Source organism: Acinonyx jubatus, chromosome B1, assembly GCF_027475565.1.
Source record: "Acinonyx jubatus isolate Ajub_Pintada_27869175 chromosome B1, VMU_Ajub_asm_v1.0, whole genome shotgun sequence".
NCBI classification, from domain to species: domain Eukaryota; kingdom Metazoa; phylum Chordata; class Mammalia; order Carnivora; family Felidae; genus Acinonyx; species Acinonyx jubatus.
Window position 1 is genome coordinate 158,271,249 of NC_069382.1, and position 26,061 is coordinate 158,297,309.

Sequence of the window (26,061 nt, forward strand, 5' to 3'; positions counted from 1 at the left end):
CGCCCCCCCCCCTCCCCCAATCACTGGGAGGGATCTCCCAACTTCAAACAGCTCTTCATTCTATATGGCTTGTGGGCATGACAGCTAGCTACCATTTTCTGGCTATGCTTGTTTGAGCAGAAGGTCTATTTCACTGCAGTAACAAGCTGTCTTTTCTACCTTCATTCTAGTTCACATTACCCCCACTGTCCAAAGGCTGAAGGGCCATGACACGTGACACAGAGAACACGCCGACCCCATGACCGGCACTTGGGGTGGGGGAGGAAACACGGCACATCCTTATGGAACGTTCCGCTTCCACATTTCTGCATGCAAAGCCCTCCACTCTTTTTCCTTCTCATCTCATGTGTTTAGGCTCAGAAAGGGGAGCTGGGCAGAAAGAACTGTTTCCATTGCTTTACGTGGCTGCCCAAAGCCCAGTTTGCCACCTAAGCCAAGGAGAGAAGGGATGAATAAAGGTCTTCACCCCCAGGGCCTCAGAAGGGTGCATCTGGAACCAAGAGAAAGGAAGGAGGTTCTACGCCTGGCCAGAGGGAACTCACATGATTGGTGCTATCTGAAATCTGCTTCTCGATTAGCTGCACGATCTGCTTGAATGTTGGCCTTTTCAGGGGATCAGCATCCCAGCAAGTCTTCATTATGTCATACCTGCAAAGCAGAAAGCCATTTTCTATCACCCCCCAATGCCGTTAACCTGGCTTCTCACGGCGTATGCCATGTGACAATCTCAAATTCCAGGGCCCTGCAAACGGACATACTGAATGGCACGTGCGTGATGAAATAAAACACCGTATATGGGAAAGGTGGCTGAAACTTTCCGCATATTTGGTGACAAGAGATTATGAAAATAAGCTACAAAAATGACATTTGATCAAGATGTCATAAAAAGGAACCAGGTGACATTGACATTTCAAACCGTACCAGTGAAAACCCTTAACATCTGGGTTTCTATCTTCGTAAAGGAAAATAAAAGGGGAAGCACTATCTGAAGGAAAACGTGCCGGCTCTTACATTTCAGCAGGTGCGTGCTCAGGGCTGAGCATTCGGAACCCTTCCTTGATCATCTTGTAGAACTTAGAGTCGACTGGCATTCCAGGGTAGGGGCTGCTTCCTGAGGCACAAACAGTTTGCAAATCAGTGTTACTAATAAGCAAGCAGGACACTGACAAACCTTAAAGAAGATGCTGAGTCTAACCAAGGTGCCTTTGGCAAGGCATTTTACCTAAAGAGAACAGCTCCCACAGAAAAATCCCATAGGACCAGACATCACTTTCAAATGTGTACACACAGTTGAAAATGCTTTCAGGTGCCATCCACTTCACAGGTAGCCGAGCCTGTAATAGAAGCACAACAGATTCGGCCAGGTTAATTAAGAAGCTAAAAAAAAAAAAAAAAAAAATTCCTGTAGACATTGCTCCTGCTGAGGGGGTGAGGGTGAGAAGTTGACTGCCTGACATCTCACAAAAGCCTTTTCCCCTAGGACCTCAGATGACTCCTACTACCTCTGAAACTGGGGGCTCACACGATCCTATCCCCATTTTCAAAAGCGGGACATTGAGTCAATACAGCATGGTGGTTAAGAGCATAGCCGTCAGAGGGAGACACATGGGTTCAAATCCTGGCTCCGCCACTGGCCTTGAGTAACAGAGGTCTGTGAGTTACCACTGAATGTGTTTTCCCTTTTCCCCGATAAGAGAAACATGGCCTCCCACAATAAAAACTACATTTCCCAGCTCCTTTGCAGCTTGGTGTAGCCATGCGACTCAAGTCTGGACACTAGGTTGTAGGTATGATACGGCAACTATAGGAAGACCTTCTTAAAAGATGGCTGGCATGTGCCCTTTGCTCTTTCCCTTCTCATCCCTCCTCCACCCTGCCTTCCGACTGTGGTGGCTGGCTATGTAGTGGCCACCTTGGGCCAAGAACAGGAGGGCTACACCAGAGATGTAAGAAAATGGAAGGGTAAAAGGATTTGGTCCTGAATGCTTCACAGAACCTCTACACCAGCCGTGGCCTGCAGCTACTACACTTCTTTTACTTTTCTTTTGGGTTTTCTGTCCTATGAAACCCAAACCATCCTTCATGAATACACTGGGAAGGTCACAAGTATCTGTAATTAAAAGATAATTTCGGGGCGCCTGGGTGGCTCAGTCGGTTAGGCGTCCAACTTCGGCTCAGGTCATGATCTCGCGGTCCGTGAGTTCGAGCCCCGCGTCGGGCTCTGTGCTGACAGCTCAGAGCCTGGAGCCCGTTTCAGATTCTGTGTCTCCCTCTCTCTCTGCCCCTCCCCTGTTCATGCTCTGTCTCTCTCTATCTCAAAAATAAATAAACGTTAAAAAAAAATTTTAAAAGACAATTTCAATATAGTCTGCTAGAAAGCAAAAATAATACTTCATATTTCACGAGGTGTTTGGTGGGTTAAATGAGATCACATAGGCAAAAGTGCTTACCACAGTACTGCCGACGGACCAATCTCTAAACGATTGCCTTGCACAAGTGAGCACACAATAAACAGGGGCGGCTCATGGTGACTAGGACTATTCCAAGGTGGCAAGAGGCAGATGGTCTTTACATTCAACAGCTGAACTTCACATCCTGAACTCTCTCTGCTAAAATTGAGTCAGACTTGCTGGGACTATTGCTCTTACAGACATTCTGGATTCCTGGATCTTAATCTACCACAAAAAGCTAACTCAGTCCTTCTCTTAATCCATTCAGGATTGAAACTGGGAAGACAATTTTGTTTTTCTAGTGTTAAAGTTATTTTAGCCAGCAGGAATGAGAAGAGAAGAGAAGAGAAGAGAAGAGAAGAGAAGAGAAGAGAAGAGAAGAGAAGAGAAGAGAAGAGAAGAGAAAACAAAAGAAAAGAAGAGAAAGAAATTAAGGAAGAAGAAAAGAAAGAAGGAAAGGAAAGGAAAGGAAAGGAAAGGAAAGGAAAGGAAAGGAAAGGAAAGGAAAGGAAAGGAAAGGAAAGGAAAGGAAAGGAAAGGAAAGGAAAGGAAAAGAGAAGAGAAAAGAGAAAAGAAAAGAAAAGAGAAAAAAGAAAGAAGGAAGGAAGAAAGAGAAAGAAAAGAAAGAAAAAGGAAGGGAAGGAAGAAGGAAAGAAGAGGAAGAAAGGAAGAGAGAAAAAGAAAAAGAGAGAAAAAGAGAAAAAAGAGACAGAGAGAAAAAGAGACCGAGAAAAAGAAAGAAAGGGAAGGAAGGATGGAAGGAGGAAGGAAGGACATCTTCCAGTATCCCCTCCCAGATTTTATACCTAAGTTCCTACAGGGAGCTTTAACCTGAGATTGAAGGTGTCCTGAACTCAGGGGCCTGTGGACTTGGAAGGGGAAAAAAAATGCCACACATTCTTATTTTCACTAACTTCTAAATGAAGTTTAGCATTTCCTTAAGTTCTGGATGAAAGCAATAAAGCCCAGTAATGTCAGCAGGTCCTGTGATTCCATCACCAACAGTCACTGCAGACACCTCCATCATGATTAGTGTTTACATTCATCACCACTTTGAAATCAGTTTTTAGACCCACGGCTAGAACAGGTTATTCTGTGTAACAAAGAAACACGCGTACTGATGTCAAAAAAATATCCTTTTTTAATATTTTGATAACTATATTCCAATTTAACTGCTTTTCTTGGTAATCCTATAGGTTTTATTTTATGCACTTAAGACAATGTTCTGACAAGGTATCCGCTAGCTTCACCCGCAGAAATATGACGAAGAACCTACGAGGAATGGAAGAACTTGCTGAGAAGCTGACACGGGGAGATGTCACATGACTATGATGTAGCAAATCTGAGGCAGTAACATGTTGTGGGCGTTTCCCTACTTTTAACTTGTCCCATAAATCCTCCTTGCCCAGGAGCCTGGTGAAGAGAGATCTGTAATTGGTTCGTGCAACAGACTTGAGCTGGAGCCCACAATCTAGAAGCCTGGTGGGACCTAACCCATCCTTGTTCATTACAGGTCGCGAACCAATCACAAGCTATTAAGAAGCTGCAGCATAACCACGGTCATGATTATTTATATCCCACATAAGACATCTATAAAGAACAGAAGAACGAGCGCCACGTGCATATTGGCTGCAACGCACCTGAATTCTGTAAAGTTCTAAGCACTTCACCTAGATTCACTCATTTAACCCTCCTAACAACTTGATGAGTCAGGTGACAGTATCATTTCCCAAGAAGAGAAAAAGAAGCAAGGTTGAGAGGCCCCAGGTAATTCTTGCCAAACATCACAGAGCCATTAAGTGATGGAACCAGATTCGAGCTCGGCAACGGCAGTCCAGAAACTGCCGTCTTCCTCCTCTTGCCCTTCTGTCAATATTCCAAGGCCTGGATCGGGGACTACCTCTCATTCTTTCTTCCAGTAGGGCATGCACCGGGATGGAGAGAACTTGGTTTCATTAACCCTTGTAATAATGAAGTGCAGCGTCAGAAGAGATTGATTAGAAATACATGCCTTGATCAGGAAGGAAAGCCAGAAACACTTCTGTAAAGCCAAGCCAAGTACAGCCTACCCATAGAGATGGCCACAGTAACGCAGGACAAAATATTTCATTATCCTAAGGCACACACACAGCTACCATCAGGAATAAATCTGGACTGGGGAAACAGGCCTAGGAAAGAGATGCAGAAGAATATATACACGGGACTATATGGCTTCCCACACTAACGGGATGCTGCTTTGTAGATCATGGGCTCTGGATTCAGCCTTTAACTGACCTGTGTCATCTCAGAATCAGTGATGCTTATTACTAAAACATATAAAACATACTGAGCTTTAGTTTCTCCAACTCTGAAAGAGTGAAGACATTGCATTCTAACACCCAGGGGTTGTTCTCAGGATACAATGAAAATTGGCAACGAAATAAAGCACTCTGAACTAAAATCACTATGTTCTATAAGCCCATGATTACTTACGAAACTATTTAATATGCTCTCTATTGGTTAAGATCCAACATTCTACATACCTAATTCTGAACATAACCTTAGATTTTAATCTTTTTCACATAGCATGTCAATCTCCAGATAAAATTCCCCCGCTGTGACCTTCAGGCCCACATTTGTTTCACTTGAACAAAACAGAGTTCATTGCTATTCTCAGGCTATAATGAAAATTAAGGCTATTTCTGTTTCCTTCACATGCCCCATAATTACACAATTAGAATTAGGAATTCTATTATCGGAATGTTAGTTGTAGTAATGTTCAGCATACCATGCAAATTTTGCTGAAGGACACTTAATGCATGCTATCTCAAAGGTAGGATTTGCATTACGAAACTCATAAAAAGCAATTCTTAGAAAAACTTGAGACTAACATCCTTCATTGGACTGTCAAGCAGAGAGCGGGTACTTACGTTTCCTTTGACCACATAATTAGAATCATTCTTGATGTCTCTGGCTAGACCAAAATCACAAATCTTTGTGATTCGACCATGAGTAAGGAGGATATTTCTAGCAGCCAAGTCTCTGTGAATACACTATTAGGAGAGTGGGAGAGAAAAGAAAACCATTTACATTTATTTTAAACTCCTCAAGAATGAAAGCTACGTGCAACGTTAGGATGCTGCTTCTGTCACACAGGTCCAGTAACTTGGCTTCGCACTGAAACTATTCGGTGCACCAAAAATAAACATCTAAATTACGCTCTGAATGATGTGTGTTTCGCATCGTTAGGACCTTAATTACTACAATCGCTTTCAAAACCAACTCGAATACATTTTCTTCCTCTTAGGACTGCTTTCATTCACAGGAAAATACATTATAAATAGTCACATCATACTTTTTAAACTGAAAACTCATTTTGCAGGCTTCTTTTTGAATGTCCTTTTATAGAGTTTCTGAAATGTGTTTGCAACTTCAATTTGATGTCTCCCAAGGACACAGGGAAGAGGCTCTTTATTTCAGCCATCCTACATCCTCTTTTAGTTTGGTAATTGTTTGGAAATGTCACCAGTGACACTTACGGGGAGGATCTGTTACCTCCTCCTAGTCTGCCAGTCCCATTTGCTAGGGCACCCCCTCACCCTTCCAGAGACTCTGTTCCTTGTTTTGATCCTATCATTCTCTTCCCATCCCCATCTTTTCCCCAAATGCTTATCATTCTGACTCCTTTATTCCCCACTTCATAAACCATACAATATTTGAAGTCCAACTTCAATAAAGCCCAAGTATGTGCTTCACCAAGCATTGCAACTGCATGAGGTACCCCTTCCTTTTGCTGATGAAATCATTCTCTCTATTTTCTAAGAGCAGCTCCCGTATCCTAAAAGCCAAAGTTTTTAAATGAATTCAATGCATAAAAAAAAATATTCATAGAAAGCTCATTTAGACAGGCTTGCACTTTAAAGCTTATAAATGAGACCAGGAATTCCAAAATGACAGCAGTTGGAATATGAAGAAACTAAATCTCCTCTGTTTTTGGTTACTGCACTTCAAAATGACACTGTGCATTCGAACTATGGCTCCAAAGTGCTCGGTGGGGTTGCGGCTGGGGGGTTGGTGTGGGAGTGCTTTCCCAGGAACCACGCCCACTCACATTCTTCGAGGCGAGGAATGCCATGCCCTTGGCCACCTGGTACGAGAAGCTCAGCAAGTCCTCCAGGTCTAGAGCCAACTCATCGTCCTCCATGATGGCGGGAGTCACATCTCTTTCTATGTATGAGCCTGTTAGGAGGAGAAGGACTTTGTTAGCAATTAAACCTCAAAGCAAGGAAAACAGAAGACGGTGACAACAGGGATACCAAAGGGCTGGTAACGAAGGGACTGATGTGAACATGCAGGCAGGTCATCTCCCCGGTGCTGAGGACACGGAAGTGCTCAAGCACAAAGTTAATATGCATCACCTGGGGCCTCAGGGGAGCAGGATCGTGAATTAATACAAAAATCTTCTGTTTTTGATATGTAAAACATGTATCTGATACATTTTGACATGCAAAATACCTATTTGATACACATATTTTCATACATGCAGTAAGATGCGCATACACAGTAACAAATGCTCTGACCCCAATACCCACTTGGAACCCTTAACTGCCATTCAACATTGGCACCGTTACTGGGGGCTACTGTAACGGGGAACCAGCCGCCATGGGGCATGGTATTATATTTCATAGCAGTATGAGAAATCCTCTCGAAATGACACCTACCTATTCTGGCAGATCTCCGTTTGTCCGCCTTGGTTGGCACAACATAAGAAACTCCGGGTTTCATGTCCATGTATTCATTAGTACTATCGTTGCTGGGAGAGAGGAAATACCCATCCATCAAATCATGACTGGACAAAATGGGAAAAAGGGGAGTACCCACAGGGCAGGCTCTATCCCCTCATTCCCTTCTTTACAGAACAGGCTGATTTTGTTGAAAGAAAGTACTGCCAAGTCTGAGTGAAGAAAATCTTGTCCGTAAGATAGGAGATTTTAATACTCAACATTAGGGTCCAATCCCCAGGAATGAGACGGCATGTTTTGTGTGCAATCGTAGATGGGATTCGGATTAGAAATGCCCCATCCCTTGACACCAGGGATTTAATGGGGAAACAGAGAGCAAAAAAAATTAACCCCCATCCCCTTAAACTCTCTAAATTAGCCCCAAGAGACAAGATGAAAGAGACAAGACACAAAGGGCAAGAACTTCTGAGGTGTGTTATGGGGGGAAGGCAGGGATCGTTAACACGTAGCGACTGATGGAAGAAGGTTTTAAAAAAACCAAGTTTAGTTCAGATAAACACCAATAATTTGGATGATTTTCTGAACCATCTGGACCTCTTGAATCTGCAACATTTGGCTGGAAAGTCTTCAAGATTTCTAGTACTTCCTGCTTCTGATTAGCATAGAAACACTGTGACAACAGTCTCCTTCAGATTATGCTGGTGGTTCCAGTCCCATATGGGCTCCCAGTGCACAGAGAACACCACGTCGGATTGAACAATTTAGGCCATTATTTCAGAAAGTTGAAAAATATCTATGGGGCCAAGGTTTTTAGAAATAAGGCAAAGTGGCTCATTTATTTATACAAAGAGCATATGTTCTGGAGAAACTAACCAAAGGTGGTTTGTACTGCATTTTACTACCACCTGACACTACCCACATTTACTGGGCTAAGAAAAAAAATAAACCAAAAAGCCTTCGCCTGGGGTTTAAAACTTTAGCCAGGGCAGGTACAGAAAAGGGCTTTAAGAGGTAACCGTCCACCAATAAGATTTGCTGAGGTCTTCTTGAGGGCCTGGAGTCAAGTTCGAAAGACAACGTCTTGCCATCTCAAAATGCAGGGGGACAGAGTGAATAAAAGGCAGAGGAGAAATCCAATACACAATTTCAGAAATATAAAGCATAAGGGAGGAGTATGATTTCTGCTGGCCTCTGGGTGAATCTAGGAAACCCTCATAAATGGTGGATCTCAACCTTTGGAAAGAACGGGCAAGGTACGGCAGAGAAGAATCCTATTCCGGTTGGTAAGCCACATTCGTCCTCCTTAAAGGAATTTGAAGCTCCTTACACATCATTCAAATTCAGAACTATATTAAGTATAAAACAGATGAAAATAAGGTATAGAACTTTTAAAAATGTGCTAGTCTTTGTGCCTTTTTATAGCATGATGAGTTTTTTAAAAAAGGGCAAGGTATACAGAAATAATTCAGAGGTAGATGGTGAGAAACCTACATGCAGAGATACGTTCAGAGCTCTCTGCCACTCTGTTAAAGGTTTTCAAGAAGTTTACTGAGGCAACTCAACAATACCGTAGCAAGCCCGACAGGGTGAATGAAATGACACACAAGAACAGAGTCATGAGAGAAACAGGTACAGAATTCATTCAACTGAACGGAACTAATGCCTTGAAACAAACTAAAGATGCATTTAAAAAAATCAACGGAAATCTAAGTTTAACACTCTTCAAATCTTTACAAACACTATTCGAACTTTCTAAATTGTTGGTGACATCTAAATGATTTAATAATTCTGATTTTGTGCCTCGAAGTATCTCTGTTCAGTTTTTTTTTTTTAACAATCGGCCTTGATTGCAAACCCTTATGACCCCTCGAACTGCCTGTCAACAGCTATTTATGTAAATCAGCCTTACCAGGAAGACTCCTTTGACTGCAGAAGGTTCTTATAAAGTGCCACTTCTGCATGATCTTCCTGCTTTGAGCAAATAAATGAATCACGTTTTCTTCTCAAAAAATTCAAAAGATCACCATAGCAACAATACTCAGTAATGACCAGGGTGGGCCCTACAGGCATATAAGAGAAGGTTAAATAAAGAGAGGTGAGATATATAGACAATGCTGCCCCCCCCCCCCATAATTACACTCAGGAGTGATCATAACCATTAACATTCAGGTTCGTTTGATAAGCCCACTTAGTACCAATACAATCCTACCTATTGACACCGCTGGCAAAAAAATAGCATTCTGTGGGGTCAAACTGAACAAGCAAGTCCCCTTTACCTGACTTTCTAAGTAATGTCAGTATGTCAGTGCTTGGAGCCAGGCATGACTGCTGGCTTTACAAAGAGTTACCGCTTTCAATGTTGTACGACTATCAAATTTCCTCCATGAATCCTTTGATTCACTTCTGTTTGCAGGGGCTCCACACCCTCTCCCACCGTTATTGTGGAAATGACGCAGAGAACAAACTGCATAATAAGAAAAAGCAACCACAACGGAACAGCCAGCTGATACGTGACCGTGCCTACAACTGCAGCCCTGAAGTTATTAACAGGCAACTAATTCACTTGGGCAGACATGTTGGCGAACCATGCATGATGTGGACACCACCTTCACGGGGGCTGTTTTAAGAAATTATGGAGGCCGTCAACTTGACCGCGAATCTCTGTACATCTTGAGGAAGATGGCTCATCTGGTCCTTTGGACCAACATGTTTTCTGGAAACATCACAGAAATCCTTGATGGAAGGCTCTACCTCAGAACTGCTTCAGACTGGAAATTTATTTTCTTGCAGAAGTGAAGTGTCTGCCTCATTTGGTGCATTATTTGAGAACTGGCAGGCTTCGAAGTCTATCTTTAATTATGACGTGCAAATGAATGTTAACCCTTTAGTGACTACAAATGATCCAGCAAAGTATAAAGCCTGCAAGATCAGGAGACGGGCTGGATGAGAGGAGACATTCTCAAGATACTCAGGAGGTCAATGTCGAGGCAACATATGTGACAGTAACTAGGGTATGTCCTGGGCTGTCCCACCCATGATGATAAAACTCAAATACACACTCTGAAGAACAACACTTTTGGGAGCAGAGGCGTGAAATTGAGCAAGAGGTAACAACCTGGGCAAAAATCTTGCGAGAAGCTTGTAATCGAGCATTGTCGAAATTGTATTAAAATTTCCCCTTTTTTGATCATTTGAAAGATACTAAAAGGTAATTTGGTCATGGCTTTACCTCCAACGGTGCATGCTCCGAGAAGATTCACAATATTCATGTGATTGCCGAGGTAACTCAAGACTTTGAGCTCGGACATGAGGGCTTCTCGTTCGGTTAAATGGGCACTTGCTAAAATTAGAGAGATCTCATTTTAGCAAAAAGTACATCTGGCAAGCCAATGTTGAGGGCATGCAGCAGCCTACAGGAGAAAAGCTTACGTTTGAGCATCTTAACAGCAACGGTCATGGCCGCATCTGACTTAATCAGGCCATATGCAGTGGCCTCAACCACCTTCCCGAAGGCACCGGCACCCAAGGTTTTCCCTGCAGAAAGGAAGAGAAGAGAGCACGTGGTGGTGTTGGGACCAACGGACCACCTGTGTAATCTCAAACTCAACAATTAAGGAACTGTTACGGAATTAAGGACAAATCTGTCCATGACATCTCCCTATAATGTGCAGTAGGCCAACTCTATCAAAGGTGGTGACATTTCACAGAAAGCGTGGTTTCAGGTGCAACAGAACAAAGGAAGTTATTGGGGTTCCCTAAAGTCTTTGTTATGCACACCCAAAGAGGTTACACGGAAAGCCCCGGCTTCATACTGACCAAAACTCAGCCTGTTTCTGGGAAACTCCCATTTGTGATCGTAAGGAAGCTGTGTTGGGTCTATGTAAACATAATTGTTTCCATTTATCTCCTCGACAACCTTCCACTGCACTTCATACATGGGTTTCTGGTCGGGGGAGAAAGGGAAAGGTATATCGTCTTTTAATGATGAACATTTCAATCATTACAGCGCTTATTAGGGGAGAGAGCAAAGGAAGGATTACCTGTAAATATTTGTAGGTAAGTATCATCACGATAATACACATCATACCAGCTGCGATCACAAAACCAATCAGCAAAGGTGTGAACAGGGTGTGAGGATGCATTTGTTCTAAAATGAAAGGGGAATGTGGAATCACAATCTATGAGCAGGGACGGATCTTTACCACAACCACCTGACCCCAAACTCGCCCATCTCCCATTTTACAGCCCATGGCAGGGTTCAAAGCCACGGGCATTCTCCGCTCCTTGCCTCGCTTATTATCATACTCTTGTTATTCAAAGGAACCTTTTCAAATAACAACTTAAACCAGGCTCCTGTGGAGGTTGAGATTTCTGTAGCACAAGAATAATTTTATGCCGCTTGTCAACAAAAAACAACATACGAATGAGTTTTGTACTTCAACCAAATTCCTGCTTTGGACAGCTTTAAGAAGTTTCCTTTCTGGAGGGTCTAAACTTTCTTCTTTATGCTCCCTGCATTTTCCAAATTTTCTACATTGAGCAAGAATTTCTTTTACAACCAAGAAAACATTGTAAGAAAACATTTTTAAAATGTTCTTTCATTGCCTGAGTAAAAAAAAAAAAAAACCTATGATGAAGAACAATGGAAGATTCTTCCTTCATTACTCAGAACTGAAAACACACGACTTTTTGGCACACATCTTTGCCAACTCAAGAAAACAAAAACTAAGCCCTAAGAATGTAGGCGCCCGGTTTCTTTGTCTTCTAACTTCATACCAATTCATCAATTTGTCCACAAGGATCATTTAACTTATGTTAGTAGAGGTAGTCAGTCACTCATGATTCAAATTTTGCAGACATTAAAGAAATAGTTCACTGACGTGACTTCATAAAAGGCAGTGTTAGCTTTCTGATACAGTGCCTGGCGATGTATTAAAATGTGATTTTAAATAACTAAAATTTTAAATTAAATTTAAATTTCTAAATTGCCCTAATTCTGGTTATGTTTGGCTATACGGTAAATATACTCCCCTATTTTTTTCTCTACCCCCTTTAAATGGAAATGATTGGAAACATGCGATTCATTTTATACACACACACACACACACACGTGCATGCATGCATACATATGTGCACAGACACATGTAAATATAAAGTGTGCAGTTAAAATCACTACATACGTGTTATTAACAAACAGTGCAGAATGAAACTTAGTGAGTTTGATGACGGCATGGTACAATGTAGAAATTACCAGAAATGACATGGCCATTGGTGGAATGGACTGAAAATCATGACTGATATGGCAGGCAGAGCCTAAACATCCCCTTAAATTGGATTAAAAAGAAATATACCTTTGCTGTTACCTTTAAATGCAAAGTTAAAAAAGGCAGAAGTCTTGCCCACATTGTTGGAAGCCCTACACTCGACTGTGCCGTTGTGTTTGAAAGCACTGTAATCGATGGAACTTTGAACCACTAGTTTTCCAGACGGCGACACAGATGAGTTTTGCATCTGCACATCCAGTGGCCCAACAGGAACAGGACATCTAGAGGGAAGAAAAATAACCCGATTTACTCCAGAAAGATCAACCATCATGAAATACAATGGGTTTGGCATACTTTTCAAACTAAGTTAGCAGGTCATAATCAGGAATTTCCTTTTACAACCAACAGCGGGAGGACAGATGGGCACTAGGTTCTCTGGCACAGTGAGAAAGAACAGCATGGTGGACAAGAAGATCCAGGGAGTGAGACAGGAGTTCAAATCCCGATTCAAACACCTATTCCGTTGAGCGGTTTCATGACCAGTTTCAACGGTACATGAGCGTAGAAAAAGAAGAGCCTAGAGGAGGAAAGAGTTAAAGTCTACAAGGATGAAGACAGGGCGGCCCCCAAATCCCCAGCGGCTGAGACCCTGCAGCTCCAGGTTTCAGGTAGGGAGACAGAAGCTGTACCATCGGCTCGTACTCCAGGCAGCAAAGCCCATCAGGGGCTAGACCCAGACGACCCTATTTTAAATTATGTCCTCCATACGCCCAATACCCTTCTATTCCCTCACCCCTTTTTATTTTTCCCCTTAGCACTTAACACCCGATTACGGTAGCTGTTCATTTCATCTTTCGCGGACCTCTACCCATTAGACATAAACTCACAAAGCTGGGACTCAGGTGTGTTTTGCTCACCAGACCGGCGTCTAGCATACAGCTGCCCTCCAGAAACATTTGCTGCACACATCACAGTAACTGCTGGGGTTACTGCCACTGCCGGGGCATTTCCAGGGGTCTCGAGCCCTCCTTATTGTTCCCCAAAGCAAACATTCCACTAAAACTCCGCTGAAAACAACAATCCTATGTAACCTCTTCCAACTCGTCGTGATAAAGAGGTCTATTCTGTGAAAAATAAAATTCCTATTATTATCCTGACTATTCAATGGTGATGTTACACTGGGCTTTTAAAGCCTGAGCACAAAATAGCGTTTGATGGATAAAAACAGCAACGTTGACCCCATTTTCATCTTCAGGTAATGTGAAAGGACAATTTAAGGCTTAAGTGCAGATTGCGAGGGAGAGGAAAACACAATGCCAGATGTGCTCTGCTCAGGGGCTGGGCACCTAATCAAGGAGAAAACCTTTTAAAAACACGCAGCTTACAAATGCCATATGTATGTTGTAACTGCACGATCATTACTTTTTGGTAACTTGGCAATTAACTTCTGAGGTAATTTTTTTCATGGTAACTGCAGCCACGTTTCCCACACACATTACCTCCTGTGTAGAGAATGGAAATCTAATTACTCTGTCCTGGAAAATTGCTTTATCTACCTGCGGGCTAGAAATTGCGTGATAAATCCAAAAGATAACCACCAAAATAGAGAAGTCGCTCAGTAATCATTTTTCAGCAAACAAAATTAATGTCTCCCACGAAAAATATAGCAACTGTGCCCCCTACAAAGCCACGTGGAGAGAAGAACAAAATAAAGCTTCCAAAAAAAAAATCTGAAAACATATCTGAAATTCAACTAAATTACAGTCCTTCCCTTACGCATGTCAAGTGGTACCCAAAATCATCACCTCACCTCTGCTCAGTTCCTGGACAAAAATACCAATCTACTGTGGGCTCCGGGAATCCAGCTACCAAACACTGTAGTATGCCACTCACGAGACTTTCATGAGTCAGGATTTCTGGTTTTGCTGCAGGAAAAGAGAGACGGTCATACGTCAGACTGCTGGAAAACCTCACCAAGACTTCCTCCCTCCCTTGCTTTCAAGTCCTTAGAACTTTCTTGAGGTTTGAAGAGGACCTGGAGGGAACACATTCAAAGGGGAGAATCTGAAGCAGGGAGGGAGGCAGAAGTGAGGATCAGACCAGGAGGGGCTTACAAAGAGCTGCCCAGCCCCAGCGTGGACTGTCCACACTGCAGACGTGGGGGTCCCCGAGAGCTCCCCGTTCGGGGATGACTGAAGTGGGGTTTGCAGGACCACCTGGCAGGGTTTCTGTTTCCTGTGAGGGGCAATCGGAAAGACAGCTTCTAATCCGAACTTTAGGATGCCAGACTGTTGGGAAGGTGGAAATCGCGTTTAAGATTCCTGCCACCAGAATTTCACATCACTGAACCTGCCATAGGAATTTCCAGTTATGGCACGGACTGGAATGGATGAAATTAAAAGGAGTTCCAGGAAAAGAAGAAGTCCCCTCTGCCCATCTCAGGAAGGTCCTCTTTTGGGGGTGGGGGGGGGTGGGACAGAAGGGAATGGGTGCGAATGAAAGAACAGAATCACTATTTACAGAGAAACCCAAACAGAAGAGTAGAATACAATACGGGCTTTGAACTCCGAAGTTTTATTTCAAATGCAAAATATGGACAGAAAATTGTAACAGGAAGCCAGCCCGAGAGTTTTATTCATACATACACCTATACCTGTGTACAATCACTGAAAAAGTAAATTGTATCAGCAGGCATGCTCTAATTTGACATTTCTGGGTAACTACAATAATCAACTGGTATTCAATCAAGAGTGCCCTAAAGCACTGCAAATTCTTGAGATTATTTCTAAAGTGAAAGGAAAATGAACTTATTACGTTCAGTTGTTCTCCTGGAGATACACTGGAAGACTGCTAACCCTTTGAGAACGAGCAGGCCAGACTGTGAGCATCCGACAGCAGGGACGAGGGGATGCTCAGCCTGAATCCTTAGCACAGCATCAGGCACAGAACTATAGGAGGCCGCACACGTGGCGGCCGGGCCTGCAGAAGGGCGCCCACACTTACCAGGAACCCGCCCCCCATCAGGCCTCCTGGTGCGTAACGTGGGAATAATGACCGTACCCATTTCACAGCGATGCTATGACAATTAAATGAGTGCACACCAAGAAGGAAGAATGATGTGCACAGAAATGAAATAGATTTATTTGTTATTAGTTTGTTAATGATTCAGTTATCGTTTTCGATTCAGAGCACCTACCCTTCTTGGTGAATCAAGTTTGCCACCGCCTAATTTAAGTGTATTTGCCACTCTAAATACTCTCTTCAGTGACGTACAAATTGCTTGAGATAACGTGATAACGTGTCTGTGCTGTAACTCAACGCACTGGGAATCTGACATCGAGTATGTTGCAACCGACTGGGAAAATACACGTGGTAAGAAGGTTAAGACGGACAGATCGGAAGCTTAGGAGCTAACTCCCTCAAAGGAAGGGAATGTTATAGAACCACCTCTCGGCACCTCACCTCCTTGCAGGCAAAACAGCTTGGCAGGGATCAGAGTGTCCGCATGCATGGCACACCCACCTGCCACTCAGCCTGGCCCCGCGGATGGGCAGGCCATTTGGCTAATATGCACGAAAGAGCGGCACTCCAAAGCGATCTCAAGGTAGGGGCCTCCTTGAGAGTTTGGATCCAATGCCAGCTTTCACAAATAGAGCAAGAAGACGAGCCATCGTCTTGCAAAAGCATCCATCTGGCAAGTCTCATTTAATTATCATGGGCAACTGTGTGATTGGGCTGAAAAGTAGGACAGAACACAAAAAAACAGTGGAACTTTAGGAGAATGCTATTTGCTGGAGACGGGAGGCGCCATACGGCAGGTCTCTCCGGACTCCATTCAAGTGTCATCTCCTTTTTCAAGCCATGCTCAACTCTCCAAAGCCAAGTTGGTTGGTCTCTCCTCCCTGTTCCTGCAGCATGTTAGGGTACCTGACACTCTTATACGACATCCTGGTCTGCCTCTTCCATCAGACTCTACATACTCAAGGGCAGAACCACGTCTTACTGACTGTACCTCGGATGTGGAGCAGGGGCAGAGCTGCGTGGACAATTAATTCCCCTCCAAAAGAACAAGGTCCCCAGAGTCAAAGGAATTCGATTAGAATCACAAGAAGGGACCTAGAAGAAGAGACTAATGGTGACTTCCCTGTGTGGGGGGCACCATTTCCACTATTTTGCAATAGCGGGCCGTAAGATAGCCACACATCTACCTGTTCATGTGAATTTTTGTTTAGCGCAGAGATTCAAGATGAGGGGGGAGGGTCTACACAGAGATGGGAAAGATAACTGGATAGGACTTAGACGGGAATCAAGATTCTAAGACAGATGCCCTTACACCAACATTCGTTTTGTCACCCATCCTTCCGAATGCCACACGATAGATTCTTTCAGTAGAATTAAATATAAATCCAGTGGGGGGGGGGGGGGGGGAACCCTGAAAGGATACTTCAGATGTTAACAATGGTTATCCCTGGGTTACAGAGAGTTTCAATTTCATTCTTTTGACTTACCTTCTCATTTTTTTTTTTTACAATGAACACGGAGCTAATAATGAACCAATAAACCATTTTTTAATTAAAAAAATTGGAACAGCTCAAAATTACATAATCAGTTACATTTAGCTCTGGCTACAATCAAGATCCAAGCCTTCCAGCATGACACCTGGTAGCAGTTACACAACGGCCAGGCCTGGCAAGTGGTGCGGTCCGGCTGGCCTACTTGTTCTTGTGTGCTGGTTAATTGGGCAGATTTCTAAGTTACTGTCTCAGGCCAGTTCTAACCTAAGGCTAACAGGGAGCTTTCATCCAGCTGGTCCTTAGCCTGGCCAACCAAGCTCAGAAGGCCTCCAAACTTCAATGTGCATTTGAAGCACTAAGAAGTTAAATGTAGATTCCTGCCCCCTCCCCCACCCCCCAACCCAATCCCAGAGATTCAGTAAGTTGAGGATCTGACCCAGCAATGTGCCTTCCTAAAGTACCTACGAAAGACCCTGATCAGGGCCGGGACTAGGGTGAGGCCAGAAAAACACATAGGGTGTGGATTTTAAGAAGGCACTCACCCTCCTCAAGGTTTGTAAATATAGGGCTGGCAGTCAGCGAGCACCTCCTTAAATTTTGCACCCAAGGCGCCTCACCCTAATCCCAGCCCTGTCCTAACATTGGTGATGACAGACCTCATTTTGAAAAGGCTAAATTACATGAGTACAGTTTCAGCTCTACATGGCAAGTTGCACTATGAAAATGTTTAATGCATAAAGAATGAGCTAGGTATAAATCTGATTCCTAAAAATGAAAATCTGGGCTCATCTGCATTTTGTAAGTGCCTCGATGCACTGTGTAAGGCATTAAATATGCATTTTGCTTTTAAAGATACATAACTCTGCAATTCTCCAGGTTAAATCTGAGCTGTGGTTTCTGAGATATTCGGCAATCAGCAGTATACCAAATGACACATTCCCTAATTCCTCCCAAGTTGGAGGTTTAGATAAGCCTAAGAGGTGTATGAGTTATGTATTTCCTGCGGAGATTAAGAAAATAGCCTTTTCTCCTTTCAAAGCTTCATGGACCTGAGTCATTCCAGTGTCTCCAACAACACTGATCAGCTTGTAGGCTGATTTCAGAGTGCTTAATGACTCTACTGAGAATTTATGGCTCATGCAATTAAAAATCCTAACCATTTGCTGATTTACCCCAGAAATATGTGATCTTGAAAAATATTCCTTGTTACCACCATCAGGCCCATACGGAAAGCAAGAACAAAACAAATTTTTAAGAACACAGCACAGATAATAGGAGCTGGGGTGGGGGTGAAAGGAGACACACAAGTAACCGGTGCAGAAGCATTTTGGAGTTGAACTCCTCTCCCCCACCGACCACCTCGACCGGCTCCTGCTACGCATGCACATTTACCCACGCTCTATAATCAGCAAAGAACATGAACTTAGGTCCCCAAACAATAAAGAAACTAAATGAAGAGGGCTCATAAGGATGCATTTTGCTTTTATGACTGTAGGTCTGCTGGTATTTAATGGCAACATAGCAATGCTTTGTAGCAATCTGTCACTATTTGTGCCTGGGTCAAATCTATATTCCTGCCATCACACTGTTACAATAAAAGAACTTAAGTCAGCTAAAATAGGAGTAGAAAACATTTCAGGTTAACTTTTACTTCTGCTTAAAAATATCCCCAGAATAGATATATTGAAAATATATTTTGTTTTACACATTCTTAAAGATCGCCGGAAACTGGCAGATGGGCACTTTGATAGAAGTTTGTTTAACAAATGAAATAAAACTTCAACTATAGGTGCCTGTATCCAGGTATCTTTAACAGAGTATCTACCATTAACACACACACACACACACACACACACACACACACACACACACACACAGTGGCACCCGGGTGGCTCAGTCGGTTAAGCTTCCAGCTCTTGGTTTTGGCTCAGGTCATGCTCTCACAGTTCATGAATTCGAGCCCCGTGTCGGGCTCTGCACTGACAATGAAGAGACTGCTTGGGATTCTCTCTCCCTCTCTCTCTCTCTGCCCCTCCTTAACTCTCTCTCTCTCTCTCTCAAAATAAATAAAATTAAAAACAGAAATCAAAACAAACAAGCAAAAACACCCTCCTAACAAAGTGATGTTCTAAACTAGGGGTAAGCTAACTTTCAATGAAAGGGTGAGGCAATAAATATTTTAGGCTCGGATTTTTTTTTTCTACCATTCAAAAAAAAAAAAAAAGTCTTAGTGTATGGGCCCTTCAAAACACAGGCTGCAGACTGAATCTGGCCCCAGGTCTTATAGTCTGCCAATCTGTGTTCTAAACAGCCATTAAAGATCTCCCAATCCTGAGATTGGGATTAACGAAGATTAAGTTAAAATAATTAAAAAGTAATAAAACTGCCTGCAGAAAGCCTTCCTCAACCAGAACCCCCAGGCTCAATTTACAGGGGTACCACTGCCATGTGACCCAGACATGGGGCAGGAGGATGTGGACACACGCGTGGAGTGCAGGCATGTGATAAAATTGTTAGTACAAGCATTGAATTCATTTTGCCACATAATTCAGAAGTGGAGGAGAACGTTTACTGACATCTAACTCATGGGAAAAATATGCACCTCTTCGTGGGTTTGCTTAAATTTACACTAAGCTATAGGTGAACCTGTAAATACATGTATAACTGAAGGCGGCTAATTTGATGTAAAAACATCCCTGGCTCAACTGGAAAGGAAGTTTCCATAGAAGAGAAGTTCCACTAATATGAAGAGGAATTCATGCTGTTTTTTGAATAGTGTGCCCCACGTTCAGGGTCAATTCTGGCAGTTTACATGGTTACATAACTTAAACCTGTTTCTCCTGCTTTTCTACCATAAACATGAAAGAATGGCCAGATCATATGAACAAAGGGCCTTAACAGTCTAGAAGGTTGCCTGTTCTCAAGCAGGCTGTGTTTAACTAGATCCCCCAAATTAGCAACACACCCCACCAGACCAACTTTCTTATACGACATGAAGGAAAAATGATACCAACGCATATCCTAAATTTTTTTAGAATATAAGAGAATCCAATTCTACTTTATTTTTTTTTTAATTTTTTTTAACGTTTTATTTATTTTTGAGACACAGAGAGACAGAGCATGAACGGGGGAGGGGCAGGGAGAGCGGGAGACACAGAATCGGAAGCAGGCTCCAGGCTCCGAGCCATCAGCCCAGAGCCTGACGCAGGGCTGGAACTCACGGACCGCGAGATCGTGACCTGAGCTGAAGTCGGACGCTCAACCGACTGAGCCACCCAGGCGCCCCTCCAATTCTACTTTAAAAGGAGGTTGCCATGATATTCCTTTTTTCTTTCCACTTAAGTGTCTCCAGCAATTCTTCCAGCCACAGAGATCCTCTTAATTAGGAAAAGGAGATATTAAAGTGCACATCAAAAACAACACTTGTAACTCCCAAGCAATTTAACAACAAAAACTCATTTCAAATTCGGGAAGAGAAAATAAAAACAGGGCTCAGACACCGTCAGATATTGCAAATGAATACACACTACCTATAAAAAGATTAATGTAAAAAGACAAGCGACTGTTTTTACACGGATTAGCAACCACGATAAGAAGATCTGAAAATTATTCCTTAATTTAGAACTGTCCCAAAAGCCAGCACAGTGCATCTTCTGTGACATATGTTTAAGACATGGGAGCATGAAAGATAATGACAGATGATAACCTTATTTACTCCCAGGCACTTAGGCAAGGTCGCTCATTTGAGATTAAACAAGATAATTATAAACCTTAAATAAGCATTTGATGGGTTTCTTTAAAACCCCAGTCACATCATCCGTGTGCCATCCTCCATTCTACACAAAGTCTCAAAATCGCACCAGACATAGACAGGAGTTAAAAAAAATTACGCACTATCCATGCAATGAGATACCAAAATAAGGTTGTGGAAGATGTGTACAATGCATTCACTATTCAGCACCAAAACACAAGCTTACGAAGCAGGAGGACCTCAGTTTTATTTTAAAAAAAAAAAAAAAAAAAAAAGTCTAAAAAAATGGTCACGAAGAACATATACACAGTAAGGGATATATTAGCAATGGTAAGTAAATGAACTTTAAAAGGTATAATTAAAACGTGCTTCTTATTTTTGCTTATTCACATTTTCTAGTTTTTCTAGAACTATGCTTCACACAATATTTTACAATTAAAAAAATTGTTTTAATTTCAAAACACATGTACACAAATGTCTGCACAAGCCATGCTACATTTCTGGTTACTGGGATAGCCTTACAGCAAATCCTCAAAAGCAAATAAATAAATCAAGAAAGACTTCTATTCAGCACTGGCTTTATTTAATGTTTAAGAATTCTAATAATTTAGGGGCGTCTGGGTGGCTCAGTCGGTTAAGCATCCGACTTCGGCTCAGGTCACGATCTCGCGGTCCGTGAGTTCGAGCCCTGCGTCGGGCTCTGTGCTGACTGCTCAGAGCCTGGAGCCTATTTCAAATTCTGTGTCTCCCTCTCTCTCTGCCCCTCCCCCGTTCATGCTCTGTCTCTCTCTGTCTCAAAAATAAATAAATGTTAAAAAAAAAATTTTAAAGAAGAATTCTAATAGAAGACCTAATAGAATCTATCTAATAGGAAAAACAAAACAGAACAAAACAAAACACTAAAGAGCAAAGCCGCTCAAGGCTTTGCCTTAAAATGGTTAGCCTCTAACATAAGTATGGCCTGGATACCCAAATGTTTGGAAGGTCATCTCAATCCTTTAAAAATGGCTGACAGTTTAGAAGGCAGAAAAACATTTCCACCTTCCAAAGAGGCAAAGTTCTAGTAACTGCTCATCTCCTGGGGATCTTGAAAGGCACAGACCCAAAGTCCCCCAAATGAGCAATCCTTGAAGGCCACCCCATATTACCATTTCATCCTGGGGGGAGGTTCTTGAGACCTCCCACTGGGTGGGTGACCCAGAGTTCTTGCTGGCAGGCAGTCTAAGCCATCTATCTACATGGCCAACCTGACAGGTCTGCCCTCACCTTTGGCGAACGTGCTGGCATGTACCTTGTTTGCAGGGAGTTACCCTTAGAGTGGCTTCCCCTAGAAGAAGGATAGTTTAGCCATTCATAAGTAGACTTAACCATAACCAGGGGTGCCTGGGTGGTTCAGTTGGTTGAGCGTCCAACTTAGGCTCCGGTCACATCTCGCAGTTCAGGAGTTCGAGCCCCGCATCGGGCTCTGTGCTGACAGCTCGGAGCCTGGAGCCTGCTTCGGATTCTGTGTCTCCCTCTCTCTCTACCCCTCCCTCACTCACACTCTACGTCTCAAAAATAAATAAACATTAAAAAAAATTTTTTAAACTATAACCAAAAACACATAAAAGGCAGCCCAGATTTTGCAAATGTGGTCAAAGAGAAACTTTCTCTTCAAGAGGCCTTATTCCAGATAATTTACTACTTTGATACAGGTACACTGTATGATCTATAAATAATTGCTCATGCTAGACAGGATGTTAATTACATGATACGATGATGTGAAAATAATGCATTATTTAGCATTTCCTTAAATTGTTTCAAGCCCCGTTAACACTCTGCTGTAAATAATGTAGAGTTGGAAACTTTGAGAGTTGACTTGGTACAGTTTGGCGGTCATTTGGATAGCCAATCTAGCTTAACTTTCCACGTGTTCCATGTATGCCCGCTGGTGAAGGGCAAGCCCCAGAGTTCTCCATATCTCACTTGTCCTGTCTGCCTTACTTTACCTCCACCTGAGTACCACAGTACTCTGACTCCACTGGCTAGGTTTGTCCTGAAAGGGGAGACCTTTAAGACTGGAGAGAGATCTATTTATGGCCCCTAGATATCATTTACCACACATTTTAGAATCATAATCCTGGCCTGGAAATGTCATCAGATAATGTGTTAAAGAGGCATTTGAAGGTTACTGGCATATCAAAACCAAAATGAAAGTCTCACTCAAACAGTTAGCACATCTATTGTCAAAAAGAGAAGAGATAACAAATGTTGACAAGGGCATGGAGACAAGGGAAGCCTCACACACTGCTGGTGGGAATGCAAACTGGTGCAGCCACTCTGGAAAACAGCATGGAGGTTCCCTAAGACATTAAAAATAGAACTACCAGGGGTGCCTGGGTGGCGCAGTCGGTTGGGTGTCCGACTTCGGCTCAGGTCATGATCTCACTGTTCGTGGGTTGGAGCCCCGTATCAGGCTCTGTGCTGATGGCTCAGAGCCTGGAGCCTGCTTCCGATTCTGTGTCTCCCTCTCTCTCTGCCCCTCCCCCACTTGAGCTCTGTCTCTGTCTCTCAAAAATAAATATAAAAACAAAATTAAATAAATACATACATACATACATACATACACAAAGAAATAGAACTACCATAAGACCCAGCAATCCCACTTCTTGGTATATATCCCAAAGAAACAAAACCATTACCTTCAAGAGACATCTGCACTCCAGTGCTCAGTGGATCCACGCCAGTGGATAAATGGATAAATAAAATGTGTACCCCACACACAGGAATATTACTCAGCCTTAAAAAAGAAGAAAATCCTGCCATCTGTGACAACATGGATAAACCCAGAGGGCATTGTATTATATGAAATAAGTCAGACATGTAAAGACAATTATTGCACGGGATCACTTAAATGGAGTCTTTAAAAAAAAATGAAGTTCATCAAAAAAGAGTAGCAAAAGGGTTGTCAGGGCCTAAGGGATGAAGGAATTAGGAAGAAGTATTAAAGGAGTACAAAGGGTGAGGTATAAGATGAATAAGGTCTGAGAATCTAACGAGTTATATGGTGATCATAGTTGACAACACCGTATTATATAATCAAAATTTGTCAAGAAAGTAGAACTTCAATGTTCTCACCAAAAAACAAAACAAATTACCCTCCCCCACCCCCAAAATCCAGAAAACCGAAAATAAAAAGGGTAAATATGTAAGGGGATGAATATGTTAATTAAGTGGATAGGGGAATCTTCTCAAAATGTTTACATTCATCAAAATCATCATATATACACTTTGAATATCTTACAATTTTGTCAATGATGCCTCAATAAAGCTGGAAAAAAAGTTACTGGGCCTTCTTAAAATCATTCCAGAGGTTTGAAAACCAACTGCTGATCATATGATCATATGATCATATCATAACTGATATTATAACTGATATATATCATAACTGATGATCATATCAATCATACTTTCTTTCCACAGTTGTGTAGGTTACTTCAGGACTCACTTGGGATATTTGAAAGTGTATGCCAAAATAAACGTAAAAAATATGTACATTACTGATTAACACTTAAGTCTGCTATAAGGTTCGAAATATTCAAGAATATTGGGTGGTGACGGAAAAGAGAAGTGGATCATTTAGAGTTAAATGTACATTTGGGGGGCGCCTGGGTGGCGCAGTCGGTTAAGCGTCCGACTTCAGCCAGGTCACGATCTCGCGGTCCGTGAGTTCGAGCCCCGCGTCGGGCTCTGGGCTGATGGCTCGGAGCCTGGAGCCTGTTTCCGACTCTGTGTCTCCCTCTCTCTCTGCCCCTCCCCTGTTCATGCTCTGTCTCTCTCTGTCCCCAAAATAAATACACGTTGAAAAAAAAAATTAAAAAAAAAAATAAATGTACATTTGGCCATTTATTTGTGCTGGATCTGGTAAAAACCTTACCGTGTGACATTTATTGTAGGCAAGGAGACCAGAAGTTTCCAATGGAGTCAGGCCATGTATAGAATCTCAGTGGTGTCATCTTTCTTATACCTCCAGGAATTTTGGAAAGAGTAGTACCTATTAAAAAAGCACTTTTGGGGGGCACCTGGGTGGCTCAGTGGTTAAGCATCCGACCTCGGCTCAGTCCGTGAGTTCGAGCCCCACGTCTGGCTCTGTGCTGACAGCGCAGAGCCTGGAGACTGCTTCAGATTCTGTGTCTTCCTCTCTCTCTACCCCTCCCTGCTCACACACACTCTCTCTCTCTCTCAAAAATAAATAAATGTTGAAAAAATTAAAAAAAAATAAGAAATCACTTTTGGGGCACCTGGGTGGTTCAGTCAGTTAAGCATCCAAGTCTTGGTTTTGGCTCAGGTCATGATCTCGTGGTACGTGAGATGAAGTCCCGTGTTGGGCTCTGCACTGACAGCACGGAGCCTGCTTGGGATTCATTCTCTCTCTCTCTCTCTCTCTCTCTCTCTCTCTCTCTCTCTCTCCCCCCGACCCCCCGCTCTCTCCTCTCTCTCTCAAAATAAATAAACTTATTTATTCAGATACAATGATATAATAAAGTGCTTTCTCTTTTTTATATGTATATATATATGTGCTTTCTCTTCATATATATATATATACATACACGTATATATTTAAGAAAACACATTTGGATAGTTCTATACATTTTAGAATGCTACTTTCCTCCCAATTTTAATCGACAAAGGAAACAAACGGACATTTAACTCACCCAAGATATCAAACTTCTTTAGAGAACTAAGAATCTGATTTCTGTATGCATCTTCAATAAGCAGTTAAAGGGTGATTATAGTAATGCAAATTCAATGCAAAGAGTCACCGGCCTTTCGTGTGTGTGTGTGTGTGTGTGTGTGTGTGTGTGTGTGTGTTTAAGTTTATTTATTTATTTTGAGAGAGACAGAGAGAGAGCGCACAAGTGGGGAAGGGGCAGAGAGGGAAAGACAGAATCCCAAGCAGACCCTGTACTGCAGAGCCTGATGTGGGGCCTGAGCTCACGAAAGGCGAGATCAGGACCTGAACCGAAGTCAGGCGCTTAACCGACTGAGCCACCCAGGCGCCCCTCTTCTGTTGTGTCTTAGCGAAAACTCCCATCAGTTTCCACTGGAAGTTCTGCTCAAAAATGGCAAACATGTTATAGCTCTTGCCTGGCCTTTATAAACCACTTTTAATACCACAGAGCCAACAGTCAACAGAACAGACCCATGTAAATCATGGCTTGGTTAGAGAAGTTAAAAACAGACTTAAAACATTTTCAAATTTAATATGCTACATATTTTTCTCTAACACAAACTGACAGAACATGGTATTTTTTAAAGCCTCCCACATAAGCAATTAAAACATACACACATGCACACACTCAGGGTACTCAAATCTACATG

At 42.6% G+C, this 26,061-nt stretch overlaps 1 protein-coding gene across 2 annotated transcripts in view; it reads right to left on the minus strand.

The window, feature by feature from the left end:
* The window catches only part of KIT (KIT proto-oncogene, receptor tyrosine kinase), an 86,135-nt gene that overhangs the window by 2,891 nt on the left and 57,183 nt on the right, over window positions 1–26,061 (minus strand). Inside the window, exons 8-20 of one of the 2 annotated variants that reach the window (XM_027056978.2) lie at window positions 14,246–14,360; window positions 12,535–12,716; window positions 11,212–11,318; window positions 10,988–11,114; window positions 10,601–10,705; window positions 10,401–10,511; window positions 9,081–9,231; window positions 7,151–7,242; window positions 6,541–6,668; window positions 5,360–5,482; window positions 1,223–1,334; window positions 1,012–1,111; window positions 543–648 (exon numbers count right to left, since the gene is read on the minus strand). In XM_027056978.2, the coding sequence (XP_026912779.1) occupies window positions 543–648; window positions 1,012–1,111; window positions 1,223–1,334; window positions 5,360–5,482; window positions 6,541–6,668; window positions 7,151–7,242; window positions 9,081–9,231; window positions 10,401–10,511; window positions 10,601–10,705; window positions 10,988–11,114; window positions 11,212–11,318; window positions 12,535–12,716; window positions 14,246–14,360 (1,559 nt within the window). Of the gene's footprint in view, window positions 1–542; window positions 649–1,011; window positions 1,112–1,222; window positions 1,335–5,359; window positions 5,483–6,540; window positions 6,669–7,150; window positions 7,243–9,080; window positions 9,232–10,400; window positions 10,512–10,600; window positions 10,706–10,987; window positions 11,115–11,211; window positions 11,319–12,522; window positions 12,717–14,245; window positions 14,361–26,061 lie in introns of both variants that reach the window. The other variant, XM_027056972.2, reaches the window with a different exon arrangement.